This window comes from Bemisia tabaci, chromosome 2 (assembly GCF_918797505.1).
Source record: "Bemisia tabaci chromosome 2, PGI_BMITA_v3".
NCBI lineage: Eukaryota > Metazoa > Arthropoda > Insecta > Hemiptera > Aleyrodidae > Bemisia > Bemisia tabaci.
Genome location: NC_092794.1, coordinates 74,641,439 through 74,668,040, shown reverse-complemented (window position 1 = coordinate 74,668,040; position 26,602 = coordinate 74,641,439). Strand labels below are relative to the sequence as shown.

General features: G+C 39.9%; 2 protein-coding genes across 5 annotated transcripts in view; one reads left to right on the top strand and one right to left on the bottom strand.

The window, feature by feature from the left end:
* The window catches only part of T48 (FU domain-containing protein T48), a 170,877-nt gene that overhangs the window by 94,484 nt on the left and 49,791 nt on the right, over nucleotides 1-26,602 (top strand). The window lies entirely within an intron of this gene.
* LOC109039307 (uncharacterized) lies at nucleotides 542-14,195 on the bottom strand. Of its 2 annotated transcripts, none has more exons than XM_072296242.1 (2): nucleotides 13,841-14,195; nucleotides 542-7,687 (listed from the first exon to the last, which is right to left on the bottom strand). In XM_072296242.1, the coding sequence occupies exon 2, from the start codon at nucleotides 5,404-5,406 to the stop codon at nucleotides 988-990; it is 4,419 nt and encodes a 1,472-aa protein (XP_072152343.1). In that variant the 5' UTR covers nucleotides 5,407-7,687; nucleotides 13,841-14,195; the 3' UTR covers nucleotides 542-987. The 2 variants fall into 2 exon arrangements, with proteins under 2 accessions (XP_072152343.1, XP_018910278.1); XM_019054733.2 differs by lacking the exon at nucleotides 13,841-14,195 and adding an exon at nucleotides 11,184-11,684 and having other exon boundaries at nucleotides 7,547-7,687.

Below are 26,602 nucleotides of genomic sequence, written 5' to 3'. Positions count from 1 at the left end.
TGGGGGGTAAAACTTCGAGATAGGGAGAAATGCCCATTGACACTTTTGATCAGTAGGTTAAGACCTACAACATATCAAAACGCCAGCCGATTTAACCGGGCCCACTTTTCCCATAAGACCGGTCCGTCGTCCTTTATGAAATTGAATTATTTTTTTTTAAATAAATCGGAATAACTCCGTTATCGATGAAAAAATGGAATTTATACTTATATGAACATTTTTAGAGGACGCAATTTCCTATAAAATGATGTATTGGAAGTTGAGGTAGGAGCAACGGGTGAGGATGAGAGGGGGGGGTCGAAGTCCGGCGGAGCGCGGCTCAGCGCGGCGCAGCGCAGCGTAACACGCAGCACTCACATAGAAACGTCACAACTCAATGCTTCACTCTTAGAATATTTTTTCTCCCCAATTCCAAGAGGGCAACATTTTAGTGAACTATAAATAAATTTTGTCTCTCAAAAACATGAATTTTTCAATCTGTTTACATATAAATAATCACATTATATTTCAGTGAAGCTGTTTTCACTTGGACGCATGGACGCGTTTTCGCTTCCTTTCTTTTTTTAGTTCTTTTTTTGAGAGTGAAACATTTTGAAACTTAGTAATAAACATGACTGAATATGAGGAATAAATGAGTATAGAATTAAAATTGAGGTGGAAATTTATGGATATCTTTAATTACCTAATAGTTTTCCTTATGAAAGAATACACAGCTCTGCGAAAAGTTAGAGCAATAACAAATATTTCATACAAAAAAAAATGCCTACACAGGAATCACAAAAATGTTACCTTTTAAGCGATGTAGTATATTATTGATGGCATTCGTTGATTCTCAGGTTAAAATTAATTGAACAGCAAATAAAATAAGAAATCATCGTAAAAATTAATATTAACAAAACATCAATGACATAAAATAACAAAAATGGACACATAAAATTAGCCGTTGCCGAGTTCAAGATGATACTTAAAACTATTTCAGGCAAAAACCTACAGATGGTCCTCTTCAAATTCTTCGACGGCTGATAATATATTTTTACATGTTACGCCACTACAATTACGACACATAGCTGAACAACAGAGCCCTTTTTTAAAACATTTACAGTTTGTGCCGCAACCAGACTTACAGTTACAAGAGGTCATCTGTATAACATCATCAGGCGCAAAATTTAATGTAGAATGAACAGGTAATAGAAATTTTCTTCCATCGCTTCCCTCTTCCTCCTTCCATCCCCACTCTCTCGGGTCGAGAGAACTATTTCCAAGCCAAACTTGAATTTGATAGTAAACTCTAAAGCTGTGCTGTCTCGCCGCTGATGATGTTGGTGGAAGAGATGCCATCTCAAATTTAGATTTTAAAGACATTTTTGCAACTTTCCTTGAGTACATTATGAAGCGGCACTCATCCAAAGTTTGGGTTAAGTTGGCTCCCCCATAAAAATGAATTAAATATTTTTCGCCTACTGTGCCTATTATTTCCTTATCAACATTCGACTCATTAAAAATTAGAACATCTTTTTGTAAAGAAGAATCATTGACTAGGAGGTTGTATGCTTTTATTTTACTTGTCCTGAAAAGAGCGGAAGTGGTGTCGCATCCTGTCATTGCATAAGCGAAAAGAAGTAAAGAACTAGTCTGCTTAAAATCATCGACTAGTTTGGTGATATCATATAAAGTAGCAGGATTTTTTGAAGTTCCAGGAATTTTGAAAAAAATTTGAAGTTTCCTTCTCTTGACTAATGTTAACATTATAACCATAAGATCAGTGTCGGTCCCTACCATAACAACTGTTTCTCCTCTCTCAGCTTTCAAAATGGCAGTCGAGACAATATCCCGATCTGCATCGGCCTCTGCAATAAACACCTCAACCCCAACTTTTTTTAACTCCTCACTGACAGCTGTAATGAGCTTTTTCTTATTTTGTGAATTCGAGAGAAATTCAGCCTGCGTTTTCGTACATTGCATTTCTAAACTGAAATTTATTGTGGCTGATGTTTTTTTTGCTCTTCTTAATTGTTCTTGACCTTTTGTGGTTGAATAAGCAGGATAACCGTCAAAAACAAAAGATGAATGCTCAGTGTATCGCTTAAGAGCACAAGATACATACATATTGACAATATCTCGGTAAGTAGCAAGCTTCGGCCACACAACAGAATTTAAAAAGTAGCCACCGTCAATGACATGTCGAATTTTCTCGTTAAATTGTTTATTTTCAATTACACCCGAAGAAAACAACGACATGAACCGCGATTTTTTACTTTTTCTCATCATAATATTATTTACAAACATTGAAGTTGGGTAGGGGCTCAATTCGTACTTAAAGTATGTTTTAAATTCCTCTGTTCCCTTTGCTAAACAAATGACCCTATTAAAAAGTTGGTCGGGATTAATACTGACAACATCCGATTTAATTATTACACCAGTTTTAGCCATAACGATAGGTTTGACGGCCAATTTGCGCGGTAATGTTACCTCCTCAAAATTTTTCCCCGTACTGTTCCCCATTAATTTTAACCCAACTCTAAAAGCATCGTCGCAGTTAATATCTTTGCTTGCGACCAGCCCCGTAGCAATGCACACAAGATCGTCACTTTCTTGCTTGAAAGGTGAATGAAGCTTAAGCCAGGACAGAAATTTTAGTCTATCGAATTGGTCTCTTTTTATCCTGCTATCTCTTAATTCAACATGTTGTTCACTTGAGGCTGAAGAAACACCGGCAAAATGTTGAAGGGATTCATTTATTTGTAAAAATTCTGGAGCGCATAAAATGTATTTAGCTAAGGTTCTTTCACTTAACCCCCTCCCATGAGTTAGGCCTCCAACAGATTTTAAGGACCTCATCAAAGACTGCTCAATGCACATATCAGACCAGGTCCCAGTAAAAAACTTTTCATTTCTGCGTACAGTAAAGAAACCCTTCTGAGTAAAATTTTCAAACTCGGCCGGCGATAATTTTTTCTCGAGCTCAGTCATTTGCTGTAAATATAATTGGGCTGATTTTGCGTAATTAAAGTGCCCAGCTGCATTAAAGTAAGGTAACATTTCTTTTACAGTATTTAAATGAAGTTGCCAGTCACCACTACGTTCAGCTCTTATGAAAAGAAATACTAGGTCGACTAAAGCTATCTCTTGCAACCACAGTTTTGCCGTTCGATTACCTCGACTCAAATCAGAAGTTACATCGGAAAATTTTTCAGCGGCTTCTTTTACAGTGTCAGAAGCAATTGCCTCGTCAATTGAAAGTTTTTTATCGATTAAATTTTTTTTGAGAGCAGAAATTTTCTCGAGTATCGACTTGATTTCTGGAAATTCCTCACACAAAATTGCGATCAAAGCTGACTGAGTTAGCATATGAGCACGATATGATCGTGCATAAGCATGACCTGAAATCAAGTGCTTGATAGTGGCCTTGCCGTAAACAGTCCCCCATAATTCTTCGATTCCACTACCCTCCATAAATTTGCCCATGCATCCAAGAAAAGAAAGTAATAAATGAAATCCACCGAGTCTAATTTGAACATTGGACAGATCATCGTCATCAGCAATTATTTTCATAGCTTTAACATACAAAGGTTGATCAAAAGTAACTAATGCACAACTTTTACCAGCTTTCTTCGCTTGTTGAGACGCAAAAGTCAAAGCAGAAAAAATACTCGTCAAATTTGCAGGATCTAAATTTATGAAAGGCAAAGCTAATATATAACTGGTCTGGTATTCAAACTCCTCAGATTTCGAACTTCTGAATATTGAGTGCATGAAACCATGCCATCCAGAAAAGTTATTTTCATCTAGTTCTCCATCTGATACTCCTGACAGCCAAAGTAAATTTAATGGATCCAAAGATATTAACTTCATAATATTAGGACTTGATTCATTTTCGTCTTTCTTAAAACCTAGTTCTGATGCTAGATCTGAAAATGAAAATTTTTTCAACCCCAGCTTTTGGTTGTCATGAGGATACTGATGAATAGGAATGTTAAAAGCTCCCTCAAATTTTGTCGATGCTACCCTTGGAATTTTAGGATTATGGATCAGAGACTTTGATGGTGTGATTACCTCAATGCCTCCTAGCGCGTGGAACGTATCATGCCCATCAATTGTTCGAACATTAATGTCAGCATTATCAAAAACGTACTGGGAGAAAGCTTCTGGTGCAAACTGGGGTCGGCCAGCATTTACTAGTGCTGTTAGATACAACTCTACTTCGTGATAAGAGATGCAAACACCTAAGTTACTCAGTAGCTCTATTAAATGTCTAGATATAAAACATCGTGATAAGTAAAGACCCAATGCACAATGAATGGGAGATAAGAAAGTTCTAGGACGACAAGCTGCAATTATCGCGTGACATATATTAGTACGTTTTCTGACAATATCTACCATAACATCACGTGCTTTATTTTTACGTTGGGTTAATTGAGAAACAAAAAAAAATAATTTTTCTGGAATTAAATTTCGACCACCATCTCTTATGACGTCTGATGTTGGATAGATATCTTTTTCATAAGGAAAAAAAAGTATTTCTTTGCGAATAATATTAGCTGCAGCCTGTAAAATTTCCATTTTTTGTTCATCATTCTCATAGTTGTCTCTGGATAAATACATCTGGTCCTTTAATTTACTGCTACTATCTGCAAGTATTAAATACAGGTCTCTCTTTCTCGAGAAAAAAAATATTCTATCTCCGAACTTTTCATGCAGATTAAACCTAATAAAATCCTTAAGGTAACGATAGCTAAATCCGAGATCTTTATTCACTAATGCCACTAAATCACTCACCAAATGTTGACAGTCATCTGAGTCATTTAAATACACACACAACTTTTCAAAAGCTCTTTGAAGCTTTTCATTCGATGGTCTTCCCACTGACTTTTCAACTCCGTCTTTCAAAAACTTAACATAACAGTCCCTGTGATAACGAGCCTCCGATGCCACCAGATCATGAGCTGCTGTGATTCTTGTATGAACAATGTCTCCCCAATCATCCTTCCTCTGTAAACACCGGTTTAAAACTGCATCCTTGATCTCAAAAGTTTGCACTTCTCTGACTTTCTTTTTGTATTCTTCCCGCGTTTTTTCATTCGTAACCGCTTCCTCGCCACAAAAAAAGCAATGCCGCTTAAAATCAAAACTATCAACGGATGAACGTAACAGAAACGGTTCGCTGTCATTTTCACTTGTTACACTAACACTAGGAATTTTTTGACTTGCTAATATGCTACTTTTACGAGTATAGTTTTTCCTGCACACCTTATGCAACTGAACTGCCGATAACCCATCCAGTTTTTTAGCCAACGCATCTTTTCTTTGAACACTAGCAGCGATCAAAGTGCTCAGTCCCGCTGACACGTTGACCACTTCACCACAATCCAAATTATCACTGCAAATTAAACACTGTCCAGGATCCATATTTCAATCAGTTTCCGTCAAGTTTTAAACAAAAAAAGTCGCTAAAGTGGGACATTTCAACTTGTTGTCGCGGCTTGTTTTTGCGTTATCAAAAATAAGTTCACGATTCTTACGAAAAGTTCACTGAGTTCGGCTCCCATGATTTTAGTTCACGTCACAGGCATATATTATCGAGTAACACATTTGCGGGTCTGAACACTTTTACATGTCACGAAACGTTTCCTAGCTCTCAAAATTACCTTAATGTCCGTTAAGAAAGGTTTAGCGAAACTTTATTGATTTCTTGCAAATAGTCAATAAAAGGTGAAGTTCCAGCACATTTATTCGATTTTGAGCTCAGAATCGCGCAATCGGATGTAGAGAATTTTTGAAGATCTCGATGAAACACGAAGTGAAAAGCAGAAAAGGCACGATAATGACGCGAATAGATTTCAACAGACGGCTAGGAGCCACGGATCAGGACTGAGTTGGTTTGGTGGGAAAGTGAAAATTTTTGACCTGAAAACCCATTTTCAGAGTCAAAATGCAGCAAGACTCTTCTCCCCTCATCCTTACCATACTTTTGCAAAATAATAGAGGATTAAGAAGGCATCTTCCGTCGATCCTCTCACATTCTTGCAGCATAATGAGAGAATGAACCCTTCCACCGCGGTCATTTTCAGTGCGCGCCTCATACAATACATCCTCCGACTCCTGGAGCCATCCTGGCTCCTACCCTTAGATTCCGAACTTGACCGCTGGTCGGCACTTTGTCTATAGGATATTTCCATTCATTTTTCCTAGGAATTAAAGTGAAAGCGGCATGCTGCACAACATGCTCGGCACCGTCTTTTCATCGAGAGGTCGTGTTTTTAAGGATGCTTCGGCCACCATCTTAATCCGTTCATAGTCAAATGAAGCGAGGCAATACTGCCATGCCAATAAAGAACGCCGTATGAACATTCGGACGTTGCCCAATTTCCTCCGATATAATAAGAATTTTCCCTCAAACCTGCAAGTAGTTTCTTACAAATTTTCAGAGAATCGAATACTCAGTTTTGTTTACGGTGTCTGAAAGGGTATTGAAAAAATATTCATAATTTTACTTAGGTATAGAAAAATATTGTATAGGAGGAAATTCGGCAACATTCAAACATTCATGAGGCGTTCTTTCCCAGTACGGCAAAATATTTGCCACAAGTCATAGTATGTTCAGAAAAAATATAACGATTTCGATTGAAATCAACTTATGTATCAAGACGATCGCCAGCTCCTCAAGTCGCCAGGCGCACCGCTCAGCGCTGGGCGCGGCACGGCGCTGCGCTGCATCGCACCGCGTCATGTTTCGGCCCTCCTCCCACCCCACTCATTGGCCAAATCCTTATTTCAAGTGATCCATTTGAAAGGAAATTGCGTCCCCTACAAAGTTTCTAATAACTAAAAAGTTCATAGTTGCAGTCAAAAAAAAGTTATCACGCTCTTTATGAAAAAGTAGCAATTCAATTTCTAAAAAATTGCGCTTTTTTTCAAAATTTTCAGCTACTTGTGGGAAAATTTGTATAATTGTTAAAAATTTCTTAAAGAGCATATTAAGACAGACATTTTAAAAAAAAACAGAGATGTCTAGCTACATTAGGGGTTGAGTTATAGCGCTTTAAATCAGAGGGGGATTTTTCAACTTTGAGGGGGGCTAGCAAAAATCCCTAGGGGGGTAGGGGTGGGGACTTTTGGGAAAATGGTCCTCTTAATGGGTACTATCAATGGGGGGAAAAATTAGCTTGTTACTAATTTGTTCCGCAAACCCCCTCTTTTTTCCCTTCGTTTACTGGACTACAAAGGTTGATGTAAGGTGAGCCAGGTTTGAAGGTCACCCTTGACTTGACGGCATTGTGTCTACCAGGATGTCCCAGTATGCCCGACAAGGAGAAATGACGACAGGACGAGTCCCTCGGGAGAAATGTGCCAGAGTCCGCTGAAAAGTTGATGCAGCGAAATTTCCCAGGGATGTAAAGGGATGCCGACCGTCACCAACCACGGATGGAGATACCTTAGATATCTTCCTTATGAGCCCGTGAGCCCAGGGAGATGCTTCCGAGCGGAGAACCGGGATGACCAAAATCCCACAGGCACCAACAGAAATGAGCCGGCCTGCAGCCTGCCATGGACAGTGAAGTTAGGCTCACTTCGGTTGGGTGTCATCTTTGACGTGTACTATTCAAGCGACATGGGCCGGAAATGCGTTTCTCGTCAGTGATGCGAATTCCAAGACGGCATTAGGAAACTCCCTCTGAGAGCAGGACCTCTGAAACGATGCCAAAAACACTTAGTTAGACTACTACTAAGTTAAAATTTCCTATTTGTGGAAAGCATGAAAATACTAAAATTTGAGGTATATAACTCAAGAGTATCATTCATACAGGGTGTCCCAAAAGTCCCTTCCACCCCCTCTAAAATTTTACCTAGTTAATATTTTGAAACGAAACTTTGGGAATGTTCATCGATCAATGTAAGCTACTTTTGAGGCCCCCCAAATTTTCGGGGCCCCCCGTGGGGAGGGGCTGCGGACCCCAACTTTTGTTTTTCAAATGGCAACCCCTATTTTGTGATACCTCATTCGAAAGAGCATAAAAAACTAAGAATTTTGGCGCAAACCGCAGATCAATATCTTAATTTTTGACCGAGTTATGATAGGTCAAAGGTCAAATTTGACCTATTTTCAAAAAATCATAACTCCGGTTCAAATTATCGTAATGAAAAAAATAAAACGGGAAAATTTACCACATTGTAAGCACTTTTAAGGGAAAATCACAGAAATTACTTCAAACTAATTTTAAGGGGGGTTTCAGACCCCCAAATACGTCAATTCAAAGGTCATTCAATTTTCCCGCGAAATAAGCCAATTTCCCCCAGATTTGCCTCCATATTAGTTCAGTAAGGTCAAAATCAGTTCAACATTACGTTGGCAAGTCCCTAAATTTCGGAAAAAGTTAAAAAAAACGAAATTAAAGGTGATTAAATTTGACCGTTAAAATTTTTTTTTTTAACTTTTTCCGAAATTTGGGGGCTTGCCAACGTAATGTTGAACTGATTTTGACCTTACTGAACTAATATGGAGGCAAATCTGGGGGAAATTGGCTTATTTCGCGGGAAAATTGAATGACCCTTGAATTGACGTATTTGGGGGTCCGAAACCCCCCTTAAAATTAGTTTGAAGTAATTTCTGTGATTTTCCCTTAAAAGTGCTTACAATGTGGTAAATTTTCCCGTTTTATTTTTTTCATTACGATAATTTGAACCGGAGTTATGATTTTTTGAAAATAGGTCAAATTTGACCTTTGACCTATCATAACTCGGTCAAAAATTAAGATATTGATCTGCGGTTTGCGCCAAAATTCTTAGTTTTTTATGCTCTTTCGAATGAGGTATCACAAGATAGGGGTTGCCATTTGAAAAAAAAAAGTTGGGGTCCGCAGCCCCTCCCCACGGGGGGCCCCGAAAATTTTGGGGGGCCTCAAAAGTAGCTTACATTGATCGATGAACATTCCCAAAGTTTCGTTTCAAAATATTAATTAGGTAAAATTTTAGATGGGGTGGAAGGGAAGTTTGGGACACCCTGTATAATCTACAATTTACTGCACATAACGGCAATGTAAGTAAAAAATAACAAGAAATTACTTTCCAATTCTATATCGAAAGATGAATTGCACCTGATGGTTTTTTTCTTAAAAGTAAAACAAATAATCAGTAGAAATTACTTTCCACTCATATGCGGGGGCAGTAGCACCGGCTCCACCACGAAATTTTTTCCAGGTAAAAAAAAATCGAAAACTGTTCTGGGTTTCTTTGTTGTTACAGTAAATTTGTGCATATTTTCATCTTAACACGACGATTCCTAATAAATGGACGGTTGTTTGAAGGAAACAATTGCTTACTTAAGTATCGCAATTGATACAAATAAGGAAAGACTTACGGAAAGGAAGCAAGTTTGAAAAGTAAAAATTGCAGATATAATTAAATACGTATTAAACAAATGAAAAAGTCATAAAATCAGGATTAACAAAATGTGACAACGCTGCACACAACGTGCTGCGCGTTTAAAAATTCGTTTATGCTTAGGTACCCCTGACATTTCTGCAAGGAAGAGGAAAAATCCTTACCTTTTTTAAGAGAAAGGATCAATTTTATAAAATTAGTAATGAAGTTGGGTAGTTCTAGTTTAGTTCCCGGTCGTAATTCACAATGAAAATTAATCAACGTTACAATGGAAATAGAAAATCTTTAATTAGCAAATCATGAAGAAAATAAAAGAGTAAAGAAAGAGTGGAACAGGACTCAAAAATACATTGTGAGACCACAAAGTTAGAAATGCATACTTCTCAAAATTCTTAGAAAACGATTCTGAAGCAGGTGAAAGTATTCAATATCAGAGTCTAAAAATTATTTTGAACTCACTCTCCTGTTACCTAAATTGCAGCGCACAAAACGGCATTCTTTTTTTTTCTTGAGAGTAAAAGAAAAACATTCTTGGGAACTACATTTATACGGGGGCAATAGCTTTTTTCCACCACGTTCTCTTTTTCCTTAGGAAGAACGAAACCTGTAACGAGTTTCTGCCATTAACAGCAGAACTAAAGAAAACTTAAAGACTTAAAAAGAGAATGAGAGACAGACCTAAGAAGGACTCGATAAAAGTATTCACCTTAAGTCACTGAAATTAATATTTGCTCTACGGTTAGATTTTGTAATTTGAACCGCGTTACTTAGCCCAATCCTTTGCTTTGATAAAATGGGACTTGAAAATCTAAATTTCGATGTAAAAGTAGGTGATCAAGAAGCTTGGCCTTTTTTTCATCTTGATCGCGCAATTACAGAAATCGTGCAATGCAACATGTATGTACCGGTACATGCAACACATACACAACAAACATATCAAGCATGTACAAAAAGCATAAAAAAGTCAAGAGTAATAAAAATAAGTAAATAATGAAACTAAAGTACGTGCATGCATTCTGAATAAACCGAAGAGGACCGTGAAAGACAGGAGGAAAAAAGACGGAGCTAAACCGAATAAAATTTTCCAGGAGGAAAAAAAAATATTCATATTTTCTCCAAACATAAGACGATCAAGAAATGTTGAAGATATTTTCTTACAAAGCTGACTTTTTCAACCTCTTCTTCTTTCTAGATGGACTTTCCAGTAATGAATGTCCCATTTTTTATGTATAATTCTTGATTCACCGACCTTCGGAAAAGTCCGTTAAGACGAGTAAAATTTAAACCAACAAAAAAAAAATCTGAAAATCAAAGAATATATTATCGTATTCTGTAAAAAAAACCCATCGTCATTAGGATAAGAAAGTTGCAGTTTTTGATACCAAAAATTCTGGATTGATACTATCCCTTAGGATCGAATTTCCTCCTAAATCTCCAATTCTTGGGCGGCAATCTCCTCCAAGAAAAATCATAATGCAGCTTGGATCCATTAAAATAAACATTAATTTTCGAGCAGACTTTCTTATTGAACTCCGATTTGGCATCATCTGTGTAATTCGTAGTAGTACAGCCTCGCTTTCCCTCGCTCATTTTTTTGAATTTGTAAACTTCGCGACTGGCTGCGTCAATGTTTTGAAAATCGCTGCGCTCACCTTGTTTACCTGAAACGCGTAAACCACGCGTAAGTTCAAGTTCATCGCTTGTTACCGTGAGCATTCGACCTCGTGTTCGAGTTTTGATGCCTCTATTCTAGTTTCTTGCTGATCAAAATAATCATTTTTACCATTTTCTTCAATAGAACTTACGAATTCCGCAGGGAATATTTGTATGTTGTGAAAATCTCCATCCTGAGTTTCACATGCGGCTGGTCTCTCCTCAGATTTGCAAATATTGAACGTGTCGGGATCTCCATGCTCCCTAACGGGCTCGACACTTCCTTTGTTTATGCCAATTTCCTCAGAACTATCTGAAACACTGCTCAAAGATGCATTAGACCCAAAATTCGTATCATAAAAATCAGGCAAGGAATGAACCTCTTGCTCAACGTTTTTATCTTGTACAAAAATAACACTTTTTATGTAAATAGGTTCATGATCCACATTATTTGAATCTGAAAAATCATAACCCGATTTGTCCAAAATCACTTCCTTATTACTACAATTACTCTCTATCTTGTATCTTCTTGTTTTCTCGCAATCATTCTTTAAAGAATTTTCGGTTTCTTCAGAAATCGCACGCTTCGGGTCGTGGGCCACTGTTACTCCACGCGCACCAACATCGCTTTCAGCAAAAGACATGACACTCATTTTTTACAGGATAGCTTCACGGATTTTTAGTATCAAAAGTATCATGAGATTTTACTGTACTGCTTGAAGGATCCAAAGCCTCGTCAGAACTGATTGACAATATCTTAACCTGTTCATTTTCCCTCACTGTTGTTTTCACTGTTCCCCCAGCATTGTTTTGTTGTTGGAAATTCTTGTACTGGCTTTGATGAAGTTTTGCAGAATGCGCCCTTGAAACGGCCTGATTCACGTTCCCGTTCCATCTACTTTGCTGATTCCTGGAGTTTGCTGAGGCACGCAGGGCGTCAACTTCTTGGTTTCGTGTCCATTTTCTTTTCTTGGAGGGCATCCCTGTCATTTGGTACTGTCCCTGACAGGACGCATCACCGTACTCCGAAGCTCGTAACCTTTTTCCTACCGCGACTATTGCGTCCACTTCCCTGGCCACGTCCCGCCTCAAAGTGTCCAATGTGCGAGTGCTCCTACCAACTGCGGATACCAACGTTGCTAAAGTATTTTCCGCGGTTTTTACCCTGGATTCTAGCAACTAGTCGTGCCTCGCTGGGCGATTTATCGCCAAAAGCGACTTTTCTTCTTTCTTTGTGGCTGAAACAACCAGCTTAGCATTCTTGACGGACGTCACCAATTCTTGTATCGTTGAATCACGGCAGATCATAACTATGGCGCGGTACTGCGGTGCCAGGCCCATTTTTAAGTTTTGAACTAGTTGAGCCTCCGTGATATTAACCCGTGTGTCTTTGCCAATTTTCTCTTGGTTTGGACAAAATCCAACGGGTCCTCGTCACTTTTTTGCTTGCATGCCACGAATCTTTCTAGTGCGTCCTCTTCGTTGTCAAAGTATTCTATCAATTTTTGCTTGACCTCGTCAAAGGATCGACAATTCACGAACGATACTTCTTCGTTGTCATAATACAGTACCGCCCTCTTGCCAAGGTGGCATCTGAGCTGTTCCCTCTTTTCTTTGTCCGAACAGTTGAGGTAGTATGTTTCGAAGTCTTTCAAAAAGTCTCTGATCTCACAGTCACTTTCACCCTTGAAAAGTCTTTTGAAGGGGGTGCCTTTTATTGAAATTATTGGTCCTTCTGCTGATCGGGGAACGTTGGATCCTGCTGTCAACTGGTTCCATTCCATTATGAATTGGCTCAACTTTTTCATCACCTCCAGCTGGGCTTTAAACATTTCTTGTTGCTGAGCTTGAATTTCTCGATTTTGTCCCAGTATTTCTTGGAAGATCCAGTGTCCTCAAGGATCCATCTGCGCGGAACTTAGCCCCCATAAACCAGGTTAAAATGTTTGGTTCCAGTTTTGGGTCATTTTCCGGCCGTTTTCTCTGGTCTCTATGCCCTCTAACAATGTGTCTCTTGGTCCTGGGACTGCCTGCACAAGCTCGGTTTGCCATTCAAATCCAACCGCATCGTACACATTCTCAATCAAACCGGCATGAGGCAGTATGGACTCGGTCCGTTTTTCTTTGTGTTTACTGGCATCAGCGTTTTCGCAACCGCTCTCGGTGCAACGAGCGCGATTGGAAACATTGACGAGTCTCTTAAAACACAATTTTGGAAAAAGATTTCTCCGTATTATGCTATTCCCTTCATTGAGTTGCTTCCCGTAACTTTCACACAAGTCGCAATTCAATGTAGACTAGGCAGCTTTTACTGTTTATTTACTCGACGCGATGTTTATGGAACGACGCACGATTTCCCGGTGGGCAGAGAAATTTTGTGACTTAAAAAAAATAAGATACTTTCGCGTACTCGGCACTAATTTAGCAAACACTGATAGATGCAATGAAAAGTAGAATCAGCAAAAAGGCTTAAAGAAATCCCAGATTTCGTCGCGCGTCCAGATTCTCTGCGCAATCAGCGTCGTGACTTAAAAAGTTTGATCACAGCTGCGTACGAGAATCAGCACGGGATGATGGATCTGGGATAAAGTCGCCAAATTTACTGAGATAGGCACAAGGAAACGATACGCATCAAACTAAACTTCCTATGAACTATGAGCTATGAAGTATGCACTTGGTAAATCCTACGGGATATTCTTGTCCAGGAAATAATATTGTTTGGGGGGGGGGGGGGGGGGGTCCGGGTCGGGAAAATGACATGGACCACATACAACTCTTATAACATATAATAAAAACCACAAAATCTTACATCAACAAAAACACTCTAAAAACTGACGACTCTAAAACTTGACTGGCCACTCACGGGGGGACGGACCGGACCATCTGGGAATCTATTCCTCGAGACTGATCTCGCCCATGCGATCACCGAATCTTTTTATGTCAAAACGTGTGCACTTCCACGACACTGAAGCTTCACGTTCAAACATAAACAAGCGCCAACTTCCGACGGACCTATCTCTATCGCTGGCCCTGGAAATCCGTGATTTCTCACGAAAAGCCATGACGCAAAGCACGCCTCATCTATGGAGCTGAATGTGGGGAACTTAAGCCTGTAAAGACTTAAGCGTTCCCACAACTATATTTTAATAGTTTTTTTTTATTATTCCAATTTTCCTTTATTGGTGAAACATAGGACAGAAAGAGAGAATAAAGACTAACTAATCTAAGTAGAATAAAATAAGACATATCAAAGAAAGGATTAAGTTAGGGAAAGAGAGGGCCAGAACCGCAGCGAAGCATAACATTAGCTCTTCTACCCACCTTCCATCAGGAAGGATTTAAACAAAAGACAGTAGATTAATAAGAACAACATAGTCGAAAAAGTAATGAAATTCTAAACAGGGGTTTGTGTAGTTTCTGATCCCTTAAAGACAAGAGATTTAAAAGAAAGAACCTCCTTAGCAAACCGCTTGACCCTATTCCAAGCCGTCAGACTGCTTAGGGCGACGCGTTGAAAATTCTCGACATTTAAATCTTCTCCGAGATCCGCATAGACCTGGAGTCTGTGTCTAATAAAGCGGTCACAGACAAAAAAGGTGTGCCGCGCGTCGTCAATGACGTCCTTTGAGCAAAAAACACATTTGGGACTTTGGTCAAGTTTAAATCTGTGGAGGTAGAATTTGAAAATCACGTGGCCGCTGAGGAGCTGGGTCATAAAGAAATCAATTTCCATTTCTCGTTCACGGAGAAGCCAGTCTTCGAAGTCCGGGATGAGAGTTTTAAACCAAACGTCCCCAGAGGGGTTTGCAAACCACAGATCACTCCAACGGCGAATTATATCCAGCTTAACATCCATGAAGTTCTCCAATCTTCCGAATCTCCTCATCTTTTCCTCAATCTGCAAGGGAACAGGCGGGATCCCCGAGATGGCATCAAGACAGCTGTTGGAAACCGTCCTGTAAGCTGAGCACAGCCTTAACTTGCAAGGGCGGAGGGTGCTTGCCATGAGATTAGCATTGCCTTTCTTCAATGCATCTTGATGCCAGATCGGAAGACCGTAGAATAGTACTGATGACACTGACGAGAAAATGAGTTTCCTCTTAAGAAAGGAAGGACCCCTAGAGAGGGGCATAAGGCAGGAGAGGACTTGAGTGTGTCCTCTGGCCTTTTGACAAGCCAGTTTGATGTGAGGCGTAAAGGAATAATCTCTAGAGAGCCAAATGTCAAGGTACTTTAAGATCTCAGCAGATCTGATCCGAATATCGTCAATCAATACAGCAGATGTCTTGTAAAGCTTTCCAAAGATGAGCACCTCAGACTATAGGGGCTCAAGAGTCAGATCCTTTTTCCTTAGCTCGTCTCCAATCTCTTTAGTAACTTTACCTGACGTAATCTTAGGGTCAAGACTATTTCTTCCAGAGACCACTACTCCCATGTCATCAGCAAAAGCCGTTGTAGACCACTCCGGTTCAGGTAGCAGATCCACTACTTTGTCATACGCAATGTTTTAGCAAAGTGGTCCCAAGATACTTTCTTGCGGGAGGCCAGAAGAGACTTCCATCATAAGGTCATCAATGATGACGAAACGATCTGAGAGGTAGCTCTGCATGACATTCACCAAATAGTTAGACACCTTCTTTTCCATCATCGAGTCAATAAGATCTGCCCAGGAGATCGAGTTGAAAGCATGTTTGATGTCTAATGCAATAAAAGCAAAGGGCTTTGAAGGTTTTGCGTAACGGAGTTCTTTAATCTTGGCGTTAACCCTCTCAATGGCATCATTAGTTGACAGTCCTGTTCGGAATCCAAACTGGTTATCCGAGAGAGTGACCTCCTGGGCAATCCTCTGCTGCAGCATCCTTTCGTATACTTTCCCTAAACAGTCAAGCATATAAATTGGCCTTTTCTTTTTGCTGAAAGAGCCTTTCTGATCTTTAGGAATTAAGGCCAGCCGGCCAATTTTCCATTCTTGGGGGAATACTCCATTTACTAAGTATTCGTTTAGCATGTCCAGGCATTCCTTTTGATTGGAGAGGACAAACGCCTTGGCAATTTCCGGAGGAACCTCATCAGGTCCTGGGGACTTGCCTATTTTTAGCCTGGATGCCGCCGTGATAAGCTCGTCAACGGAAAAAAGGGGAACAGAGTTCAAGTCAACAGGAAGTGGAGTCCAAGTTAACGGAGGGTGGAAAGGAAAAAGCTCAGTAAAGGCCTCCAAGATCGCCTCCTGCGATGGTTTTGATTTATCACAAGAAGGAGGTCTTTTGATTTCCCTGCTAACTAGCTTATAGGCTTTCCCCCACGGGTCCTTGTCGAGTTGGTCAATCAATCTGTTCCAGGAGGAACGCATCGCCTTCCAGATTTTCATCCTCATTTCTCTTTGAGCAGACTTGAGCTGTACCATAATCTCTTTCCTCTCAGCGCGGTCCTTACATCTAGCCAGGCGTCTTCTAATAGAGATACACGTGGCCCTTTTGGTTTTTTCTCCTTACACCACCAGGGAACAGGGGAGAAGCGGAACTCGGTTTTCTTGCTGAAGTTTTTATTACAGCATTTAGAGATAATTTCAAGGCAAGTACACGCCGTCAAGAGACCACGAGCCACAGCAGCTGAAACTTGGTTTTTCGTGTCTTCAGAAAACTTTTGGATGTTCTCTTTCTTGATCCACCAGCCACCCACGGGCTTAGGCGGAGTTGGAGATTGAATGGAGTTAGGCCGCAGAGAAGATCTCAGTCGAAGCAATACACACGCGTGTCCACCCGTTGTGCCATGGGCAAGGTTGGAGCATTTCACAACTCTGTCGGCTAGCGACAAGGAGACTAAAAACAAATCAATGTAATAACTTCCCAAGGGGCCCACAAAAGTGGGGTCTACTGCATTTGGATCGTTCTGCACCAGGAAGTCATTTGCGTAAGCCCAATCACGAAGGGCACGACCACGTGGGGTCTCTTTCCAGTCACCCCAGTCCGGAAAGCGGGAGTTAAAGTCGCCGGCAACAACCAGTGGTTCTCTAGAGGTCTTGAGTACTCTCTCAAGAGACAAAAGGAAGGCTTGAAATTCTTTAAGAGGGCAGTTAGGAGAAATGTAACAGCAGAAAGTTGCGTGACGGGCGCGATTTTGAACTCGCGGAAGCGGTCCCCGTGGGTCGCGGACCCTGCTGCGGCAACTTTAGAAAATCATAACTCCGGAACTTATTTTTTACTTTTTTCATTGGTTCAAGACACATTACCCGCTCACAGTGCGGTGTGCCTGAAAAACTTTTAAGTTTTTGAAGAGTCACTAGTAAAAACCTTTCAGACTTTTGAAGTATATGTATATCGAGTCTATTAACCGGATTAGAAGAAAATTCTGTCGTGGTCCCGAAAAATAAAGCTGATTTCAAGCTATTTCGGAGCTAAAACAGCCGAATACCGGCAGTAAGTTCCGTTACTTTTTATTATTATTTTTTACATATATAGAAAAAAAACGCTTTTAAACTTCCTAAAGTGCACTATTGAATCAGTTCTGACGTGGGTAAAATTTTACCTTTGATGAAAGAAAAGGAAAATAGAAGGAGGTAAAAACATTTTAAAAATTTAGCTTATTGCACAAAAAAAATTTACATCTGAAATTAGATGGGGACAAAGTTTTGGCAAAGGATAGCCTATCCCAGGGGCCGACGCAAGCCTGTCTAGGCCTCAAGCAAAATCTCAATCAACAAAATTATTTTACTTTTGCCGGCAGATAAGTAATACAAATAGAAACTTTTGTGCTTCTGGGAGACCCTACTGGGCCCCCCCCCCCCCGGGCCCCGGGGCTGGAGTCCCGGCAACCCCCCCGATGTGGGGGACCTGACTTACATACAGCATTCTGGTATAGTGTTTAGACTTCAAAATGTTACGTAGAACACAATTTGCGCAACAGAAGTTATCTCCAATCCAGTTAATAAGGATTTTACTTATTAGCATTAGTTACAAATAATTTGAATTTCCCGCCCACGAGAAAAACAAGAGTATACTCGCATCAAATCGCGCACTTCAACAGTTTTGACAGGCTTCTCAAGCATGCAGAGCTCCCTCTTGTGTCACGTTTAAACGCAAATGTGCAAGGTATAATAGCTGTGCTGAAGCGCCGATATGGAGGATGCTAAAAAGTTTTCGTACCTCCGTAACTGCCACGGTCACGGTGACGTTATCCGGGGGGTTTAGATTTAACTCAAATAGACCACAGTGCCGGATACAGAGTGGGAGGAGGGGGGAGTTTGCCGATGTTGAGTGGGAGCTCTGGGGCCTCCCCCGGAAAACTTTTAAAAAAACTTTTAAAAGCTCCGCACAGGACCACTGAGCGGCCGGTCGGCGCTTAGTAGGCCTCTAAAATAGCGCTACGGAGCTGTAATTTTAAAAACGTTAATTTTTTTGGAAGTATCCGTAATTTCTGAACTCAGAGACCCTCAAGAGTCCCTAATAATGCATTTTGCTCAGTTTGAACATTCAATCTGATTTAATAACAGTCAAATCCGACTTTTTTGCGCGCAAAATTCGGTCGGCGCGCGTTGAGCGGAAACTTCAATCGATCATAACTCCGGAACCGTTCGGTTCCCCAGCTTTTATGACCAATCGTTGGATGCGGAAAAAGACGAGCAATTTAAAAAACTGGTTTTGGTTCAAATACAAAATTTTGCTCTTTCAGTTCGTTGTGTTTAAAAGAAATTGTTTTTCCTCAAATACTGAAAAAATCAAATAAGTTAAGATAAAATGTAATTTTGGGATTTTGACCTTTAGAATCTTAAAGTATGCGATTTTCGACGATTTTTCGTCCAAACCGGACCTCAATATCTTGTTTCGTTCGAAAGATATCGAGGTTCACAGGTTTTGACTTCCACCCCCCCCCCTCTAGCGCCCCCCCCAAAATTTTTGGGGGTCTGAAAATTTGGGGATAGAAGCGCTCCAGTATTAATAACTGATAGACGAAGTTTGAATAAGTTTTAGTGGGGGGGGCGAAAAATGTAGTTTTTGCATACGACTCTCTAACTTGTAACTTCAATTGTTTGCACGATTTCAGTAATTTTATTGCAAAGAGAGTAAATTGCATAATCCTGGCAACGTTGGAATGCTCTTGGTTCCCATTTGCAAAATGCAATCGAATGCTAGAACTACTAATGATTCAATCGGGGGGGGGGGGGGGGAGGGGGGGCTATTTTTTAAACCCAGAGCTCCCACTCAACATCGGCAAACTCCCCCCTCCTCCCACTCTGGATCCGGCACTGTGGTCTATTTGAGTTAAATCTAAACCCCAATGATAACGTCACCGTGACCGTGGCAGTTTCGGAGGTACGAAAAATTTTAGCATCCTCCATATCGGCGCTTCAGCACAGCTATTATACCTTGCACATTTGCGTTTAAACGCGACACAAGAGGGAGCTCTGCATGCTTGAGAAGCCTGTCAAAACTGTTGAAGTGCGCGATTTGATGCGAGTATACTCTTGTTTTTCTCGTGGGCGGGAAATTCAAATTATTTGTACCTAATGCTAATAAGTAAAATCCTTATCAACTGGATTGGAGATAACTTCCGTTGCGCAAATTGTGTTCTACGTAACATTTTGAAGACTAAACACTAAGAGACATACGGCTCTTTGTCTTCAATTTATCGTTTCTTGGGAGTGAAGGTAAAACTTGTATGCATAATCAATTTATATTTGCAACGTGAAGGAAGATGCAAAATTTTAGCGACATTGGAATGCTCTTGGTTTCTTCTCGCAAAATGTAATATATTTGAAAGTTGAAAGATTTTTTGGGCCAAAGGGGGGAGGGGGGCACGCCTTCTTGCCACCATGCCCTCCTCCCTCTTTGGGTCCGCCACTGTTAGATCATTGTTTTTGTCTTCTTCTTCTTCTTTGATGCTTTATTGGCTTCATGCTCCGGTGTGGAGCCCACAGCCATCTATAGACACACTGTGGTAGGTAAGTGGTTAAAATGTTGAGGAGAGAGTTAGGTGGGGGGAGAGGGAGTAGATATGCAAAGGGGGTACCAACACCATCTTCACGCCACAAGACCCACTGTGGCGACTAAACCTATGGTAGACTGGGTCCTGGAAAACATACTAAGTGAACATTAGGTATAAAGGTAGATTTGGAGGATTTTGTAGGATTAGAGAGATAGATGGATGTACTTAAAGGGCGGGAGTGGGAATAGCTAGGGGGGAGGAGAATTGGGTGATGAAGGGCTTGTGATCATTACGGGCTATTATAAGGAAATATTATTCTGGTTTAAGAAATCGGTGATTATTTTATAGATAGAAGGGAGAGGGTTATGAAGAATAAACGATATATTGAAGGGGGGGGGGAAGTAATTAGCGTTAATTAAATTTTTAAAGAAGGCATCGTGTTGTAGTAGGGGGCACTGAAAGAAGATATGGTTGAGGTCGCCAGTTAGTCCGCAATTGCACAGATCAGAAGCTCGTAAATTTATTCTGTGTAGATGGGAGGGATATAGACCGTGTCCTATTCTGGCTCTAATAAGATTTTTAATGTCTTTTCTATTCCAGTGAAATTTGGAGAACCAAGGGCGGGAAGAGAGATGCGGCATCAAAGTTTTGAGTCTTTGGCCTTTCCAGGTGCAGTCGTGCCATTCTTTGGCCCAATCTAAGAAACTCTGTTTTTTAATGAAGGGAATTAGTTGTTTGTAGTAGAGATTTCCTTCAACCTTGTGAGCAAGTGGAAGAAGTTTTGTCAGTTGGTCAGCTCTTTCGTTACCTGGAATGCCTACATGGCTAGGGATCCAGAGTAAGGAGATATTGAGGTTCTGGAAGTTAAAAAGGGCTTTTTTAATGTCATATATAGTAGGATGAAGGTCGGAAGCCTGGTTGATTAGGTTGGTTAGTACACTATGTGAGTCTGTGCATATTAGAACATTGTAATAATTATGAAGAGTTATATGTTTGATAGCTTCACTAATAGCAAATGCCTCAGCATCAAAAATGGAAGAGTAAGTAGAGAGACTAAACACTTTGAAGAAGTCTTTGACAACAAAGACTGAGGTTGTGTAGGTATCTGTTTTAGCTCCGTCAGTATAATAGTGTAAATAGTTAGGATACTTGAGATTCACATGTGCCAAGAATTCCGTTTGGATAATGTAGGGCATGATGGAGTTTTTATTTTTGATGTTTAGAAAATCCACATTAGGTTGCAAAAATTGGAAGGATGGGGACTCTGATAGATTTGGAGGCTTTGAGAATTTTATTAAGTCTTTTTCAAATTTTTTATAGCGTGCCAGCGGTAAAGGAATAAAGGATACTGTTTGTTTGACCACCAAGGGCTGTTAAGTACTGAAGATTCCAGCATTTTGGTGTCGTTAATTATGGAGTTCTGTTGAAAGCTCATGGCTTTGAGGAAGGTTTTGTCGGTGAGGTAGTTAAATCGGTATTGGATCGGAGGGATAGATGCTTCAGCATTTAAATTATTGGTAGGAGTAGAGGATAATGCGCTCAATACTTTACGGATACATTTATTTTGTATTTTATTTAACTGGTCCATTATAGAAAAGTTATTACAGTAAATAGGGAGACCAAAGTCTAGAATAGGTCTGATCATATTAAGGAATAAGAGCCTTGAAATATTTTGATTAGCGCCCCAATTCGCTCCGAGTAAGAAGGACATGAAGTTCAGTTTAGACTCTACTTTACTTTTAATATGACGAAGATGCTCTTGCCAATTCATTTTTTGATTATAGATTAAGCCCAAGTATCTTACAGACACTGTCACTGGAAACTCGTAGTTTAGGAGTTGTATAGTTAGGTTTTTAGGAATTCTACGGTTAGTGAAAATAATGATTTTAATTTTATGAAACGACAGATCAAGGCCCAAATCGATAATTGTGTTATATACTTTAATGAAGTCAGAGGCTAATTTGTTTAGAGCTTCTTGGAGATTATGATTTAGAATGTATATAACCGCGTCATCCGCATATTCTGAACTAGAAGAGAAGGACAAGATTTTATGAAGATCCATTGAATAGATCAGATATAGAAGCGGGCTCAGAATTCCTCCTTGTGTGAGGCCTTTTGGACTAATCCTAGGACCCCATGTTTTAAAGTTATAGCTTATTAATATTTTGTTATTGGATATAAGATTGAAAATGATTTTGGCCAGATCTTGATTAAGACCAATTTGAATAAGTTTTTTGTATAGAATAGAGTAATTTACATTGTTGTATGCATTTTTTATATCCAGAAAAATGGTTGGCATGAACATTTTTTCACCTATGGCCTTGTAGGCTTGGCAAGAAATGTTGAATAAGTTATGATAAATATTTTTACTTTTTCTAAAACCAAATTGGAATGGAGATAATTTATTATAGGATTCTACGAAAAGTTCAAGTCTTCCTAACAGAATTTTCTCAAATAACTTTCTCATGACTGACACGATTCCTAAAGGTCTGTAATCTGAGGCAGAGTTCGGGTTTACGTCTTTTTTTGATTGGGTAAATATTTTAATTTCTTTCCAGGATTCAGGAATGACTTTTGTGGAAAGTATTTCATTGAAAATTTGAAGAAGAATAAGTTGGGCTTTAGTAGAGGATTTTGTGATGAATTCGACCTCAACCATGTCTAGGCCAGGGCTTTTCTTTTTGATTTTGGATATGGCTAGTTTGAGCTCTTCAATAGAAAATTTTTCGAAGGAATCTCCGAAGGTTGTCTGTTCGGACCATTGAGGATAGAATGTGGAGTCTGGAGTAAGGGTATTTAAAAAGTCATCAACCCAGTCTTCTTTTGAATTAATAAAGGGTATTCGAGCCCTTTTTAGGAGTTTAACTTTTTCGAAGATAACTTTTGTGGGGGTATTATGGTTTAAGCTTTCCGTGAATAATTTCCATTGTTTTTTTTTTGTTCTTTTTGATGAGCAGTTTGAATTCCGCGCATAGTCTTTTATATTCTAGGAAAAGCTCCATACTGGCGTTAGTTTTATATAATTTGGCTAAGAGGCCACGTTTATTTTTCAATCGTTGACACTGCTCGTCCCACCAAGGGATTTTTTTGAATTTTTTTTCTTTTCTCTCAGAGACAAAGGGAGGCCGGAACTTTCTTTGGAGTCCAGTAACTGGATTTCTTTTTCAATACTTAGAGAATGTGCTTTTAGACTTATGTTGATGAATTCTTCATAGGTATATAAAGGTTCAATAAGGAGAGAATCCTGGATTTTACGAAAACTACTCCAGTCCTTAAGTCGGTGGCTAGGTGTGAACGGAGCCGCATTTAGAGAATTGGTAGAGGGGAGAAGGGGGGAATTTACCTGTCTGTTGAAAATGTAAAGACATGGATAGTGATCACTGCCACCAGTAGGTAGGGCTTCCCATTCAAGGGTTTGGGTCAAAACGTCTGAGATAAACGCAATATCGGTATAGCTCGGCTCTTGTGTCGGAGAGGTTTTCCTTGTGGGCTGAGGGCAGAGTGAGTTGATGTTAAAAAGTTCAAGATCTTCGGCTAGTTCCACCAAGGTATTGCCTTTGTTATCACTATGCGGATAACCCCATATAGGATGTTTGGCATTGAAGTCGCCTCCTATAAACAGAGGTTTATTAGTAAGGTTGTTAGTTGATAGAAAATTAGTCAGGTTAGTTTTAGTGAATTGACTTTCAGGATGGATGTAAATATTTAGGAAGAATAGTTCTAAGTTGTTGTCCAGGTTTACTTTAAACGCCTGGGTTTCAATTCTTTTAGTAAGAAGATCTCTATTGTCCAAAGTGATTGGGTAAGAGGTGTACTTGGTTTTTATGAGCGAGACTAGGCCACCATAACCGTCATCACGGTCATCTCTGTAGCAGTTATAGCCTGGGAACTTTTTAATTATGTTTGGTTTTAACCAAGTTTCTGAAAGTAAGATAATGTCAGGGTCATGATCTCGAATAATTAACCTAAGGTCGGTATCGTTCGAGAGTAAGGAGTGAATGTTCCACGTAAGGAGGGAAAAGTTAGGCGGTATAACTACCTGAAAAGTGTTAGGCATAAAATTTAAGAAATAACAGAGTAACAAAAAAGGGAAAATAAATGGGAGAAGTAAAAAGAATGAGTAGAACACAAATTGGAACAGTTAAATTGAACAGATAAAGGGTAATTAAAATGTTTTAGTCCGAAAGTTAAGATTTGTTCTATTTCGGTTGCGTAGTATTGTGTATGGAAGGAGCTGGGTTGTCTGTATTTGTAGTGTTAGGAGGGGGAAGGCGTTGAGAAGATTTATTTGATTGTAAGGAATTTTTATTGACTGGGCAGGTTAGTGAGGCTGGAGGGTTTTTTTGAGGTTTTTGGTTTGGTTTGTTAGGTTCTTGTACTGGGAGAGCATTATGTGAAGTGAGGTTTGAAAGTTGGTTTGCAGTGGAAGAAGAGGATTCGGTTGTAAGGACGGAAGTGGTAGAAGAAGAATTTTTGACGTTGTTATTTGTTTTCGACAAGTTCGAGAGGGGAAGGGAAGATTGTGGTTGTGAGGGTTTCAAAGGGCTAGAGTTTGCCATCCTGGGACTGGGGGAAAGAGTATTCACCGACTCCCCAGTTACGCCTATATTTTTTTTGATCCACTCGGCAGAAGGGAGAGAGTCGTCAAAGGAGTGTTTTGATTTTTTCCTAGTGGGAGAGGGGGAGGCCACTACATCAGCATATGGTCTCCTCAGGTCTTCAGCAATGTGTGTGTGTGGTCTTCAGGAATGTAGCAGGAAAAATGGTCATACGGAATGAGAGAGGTTTGCTTGTCCACAAGGTTGTTGGCATAGCTCTTAGAGATTAGTTCCACATTAATAATGTCTTTATTCACTCTCTAAATAGATTTAATTCCTTCAACCTTATTTTTATAGAAAAGTTCTCCAATTAAGGTTGGGTGCTTATTTCCTATACCTTCTTTTGCTATTGCTACGTTGAAAGGAGCAGGAGAATTTGGCTGGTATCTCAGGCTAGATTTATCTTTGACAATGAATGCCTTTCTAGAGGGATCAAACGTACTAGAGCTATTCGCATTTATATGAGTGATAGAGGTAGTCTGTGGGTTAGGTAAAGACGTAGAGGTATTAGAGGGGTTTGAGCCAGGATCTCCAGGGGGTCCATGGAGTGTTCCCCCGTGGGATTCGGGGGCTGAACTTAAGTCATGCATAGTAGGACTTACATAAGAAGTTAGGTTAGGTTACCACAATGTGCCACAAATTCATCACAGAACTGAGAAATTAAGGAAAATAAAAGAAAAAATGCCTTCAATGGCTAAACTAAAGATTACTTTGATGAAAGAAACTAAGCAAAACTATTGAAGAGAGAGAAATTGGTCAACGGCCTAAATAGTGGATTCCGAACAACGTGTATGTACTAAGGACAACCAAAGAGTGTGTCATTGTTTTTTTTATATCTGCGGGAAGTTTGAATTAACGCATAAAAAAACGTTGATACCTTCGTTAGAAATTACTTCCACTAATCGTCGTTTTACAATTCGTACTCTAAGGGAAATTTTTAGTGTGAATACATGAAACGCAATGCTTATATTGCACCGTATCCAGTGGAACAAGGACGTAAACGCAACCTTATGTAAAAAGAATTATATCATTGCAATCGGTGAAAATTTAATTTTCATTCCCGTCCTCGACACTAAGGAGGCGTAAAATAAGGGAGCCTGACAGAAATGGATTCCTTGCATCTTTTTTCGCAGTGTGGAGGAACTCAAAGTTCAGCCACCCACAATCAGCCAGCGCCGTTTTCCCGGTCTGACTTCATCATCGGCGCCGCAGAAATATCGTTATAAAAGGGTACCAGTTTTGCCCTTTTCAACATGAGGTTTCTTAGCCATTTGGGATGAAAGCAAAATATGAAAAAAAATTTAGCTGCCCGCCTCTCTCTGTATCGTCAGTGAACGAATTTGAAAAAAAGGACGATTGCGGACTTAAAAAAATAATAATAAAAGAAAAGATTGTTCTTGCATTCAAAACTCGACACACTTCCCCCGTAACCAACTAATGGTAGGTTTTTGTTTGTAAGAGGAAAAGAGGAAGAGGAAAAGCACTTTTCAGCATTAAAAGTTCGCAAGATACAGCATCGGTTGACTATGGAGATGCCGAAAGTTACAGTCGTGCGATGAGAAATCACTCACATGCGGACGGCCCAACCGCGACCGTGCCGCGACGGGGACGTGGAGAAATTAGAAATGCAGAACAGGTTTTGGACCATAGAAAGATGAACGAAGAAAGTGAGGATAAATTCTCTTCGTCGCTCAGTCGGAACATAGCGGTTATACAGCGGCACTAAAAAGAGGTCCATCTCTCTAGTCTTCCTCCCAACCTCAACCCTCCAAAAATTCAAATTCAAAATTGTCAAAACTGTTGCAAGCGTTAACGTACCGCAAAGAAAAAGTTTTGTACCCATCAGGAATAGTACACAAACTTAAAAGTGGAAGGGGGCTGGAGAAATGCAGGCCCCTTTCCCTTACTTATCAAATTGTACTTTTCTGTGCCCGCGAAGTTTAGTACTTGTTTCATACCGAAATGTGCTGAAAAAGAAGTCCTTTACCCACATAGTATAGGGGCTGCAGGAGGGGGGTCAAAACTGGGGGGGGGGGGGCATTTCCTATTTA

What these genes read in the sequence shown, in the direction of transcription:
- LOC109039307 (XM_072296242.1), bottom strand. Translation starts at nt 5,406, where the DNA reads ATGGATCCTGGACAGTGTTTAATTTGCAGTGATAATTTGGATTGTGGT.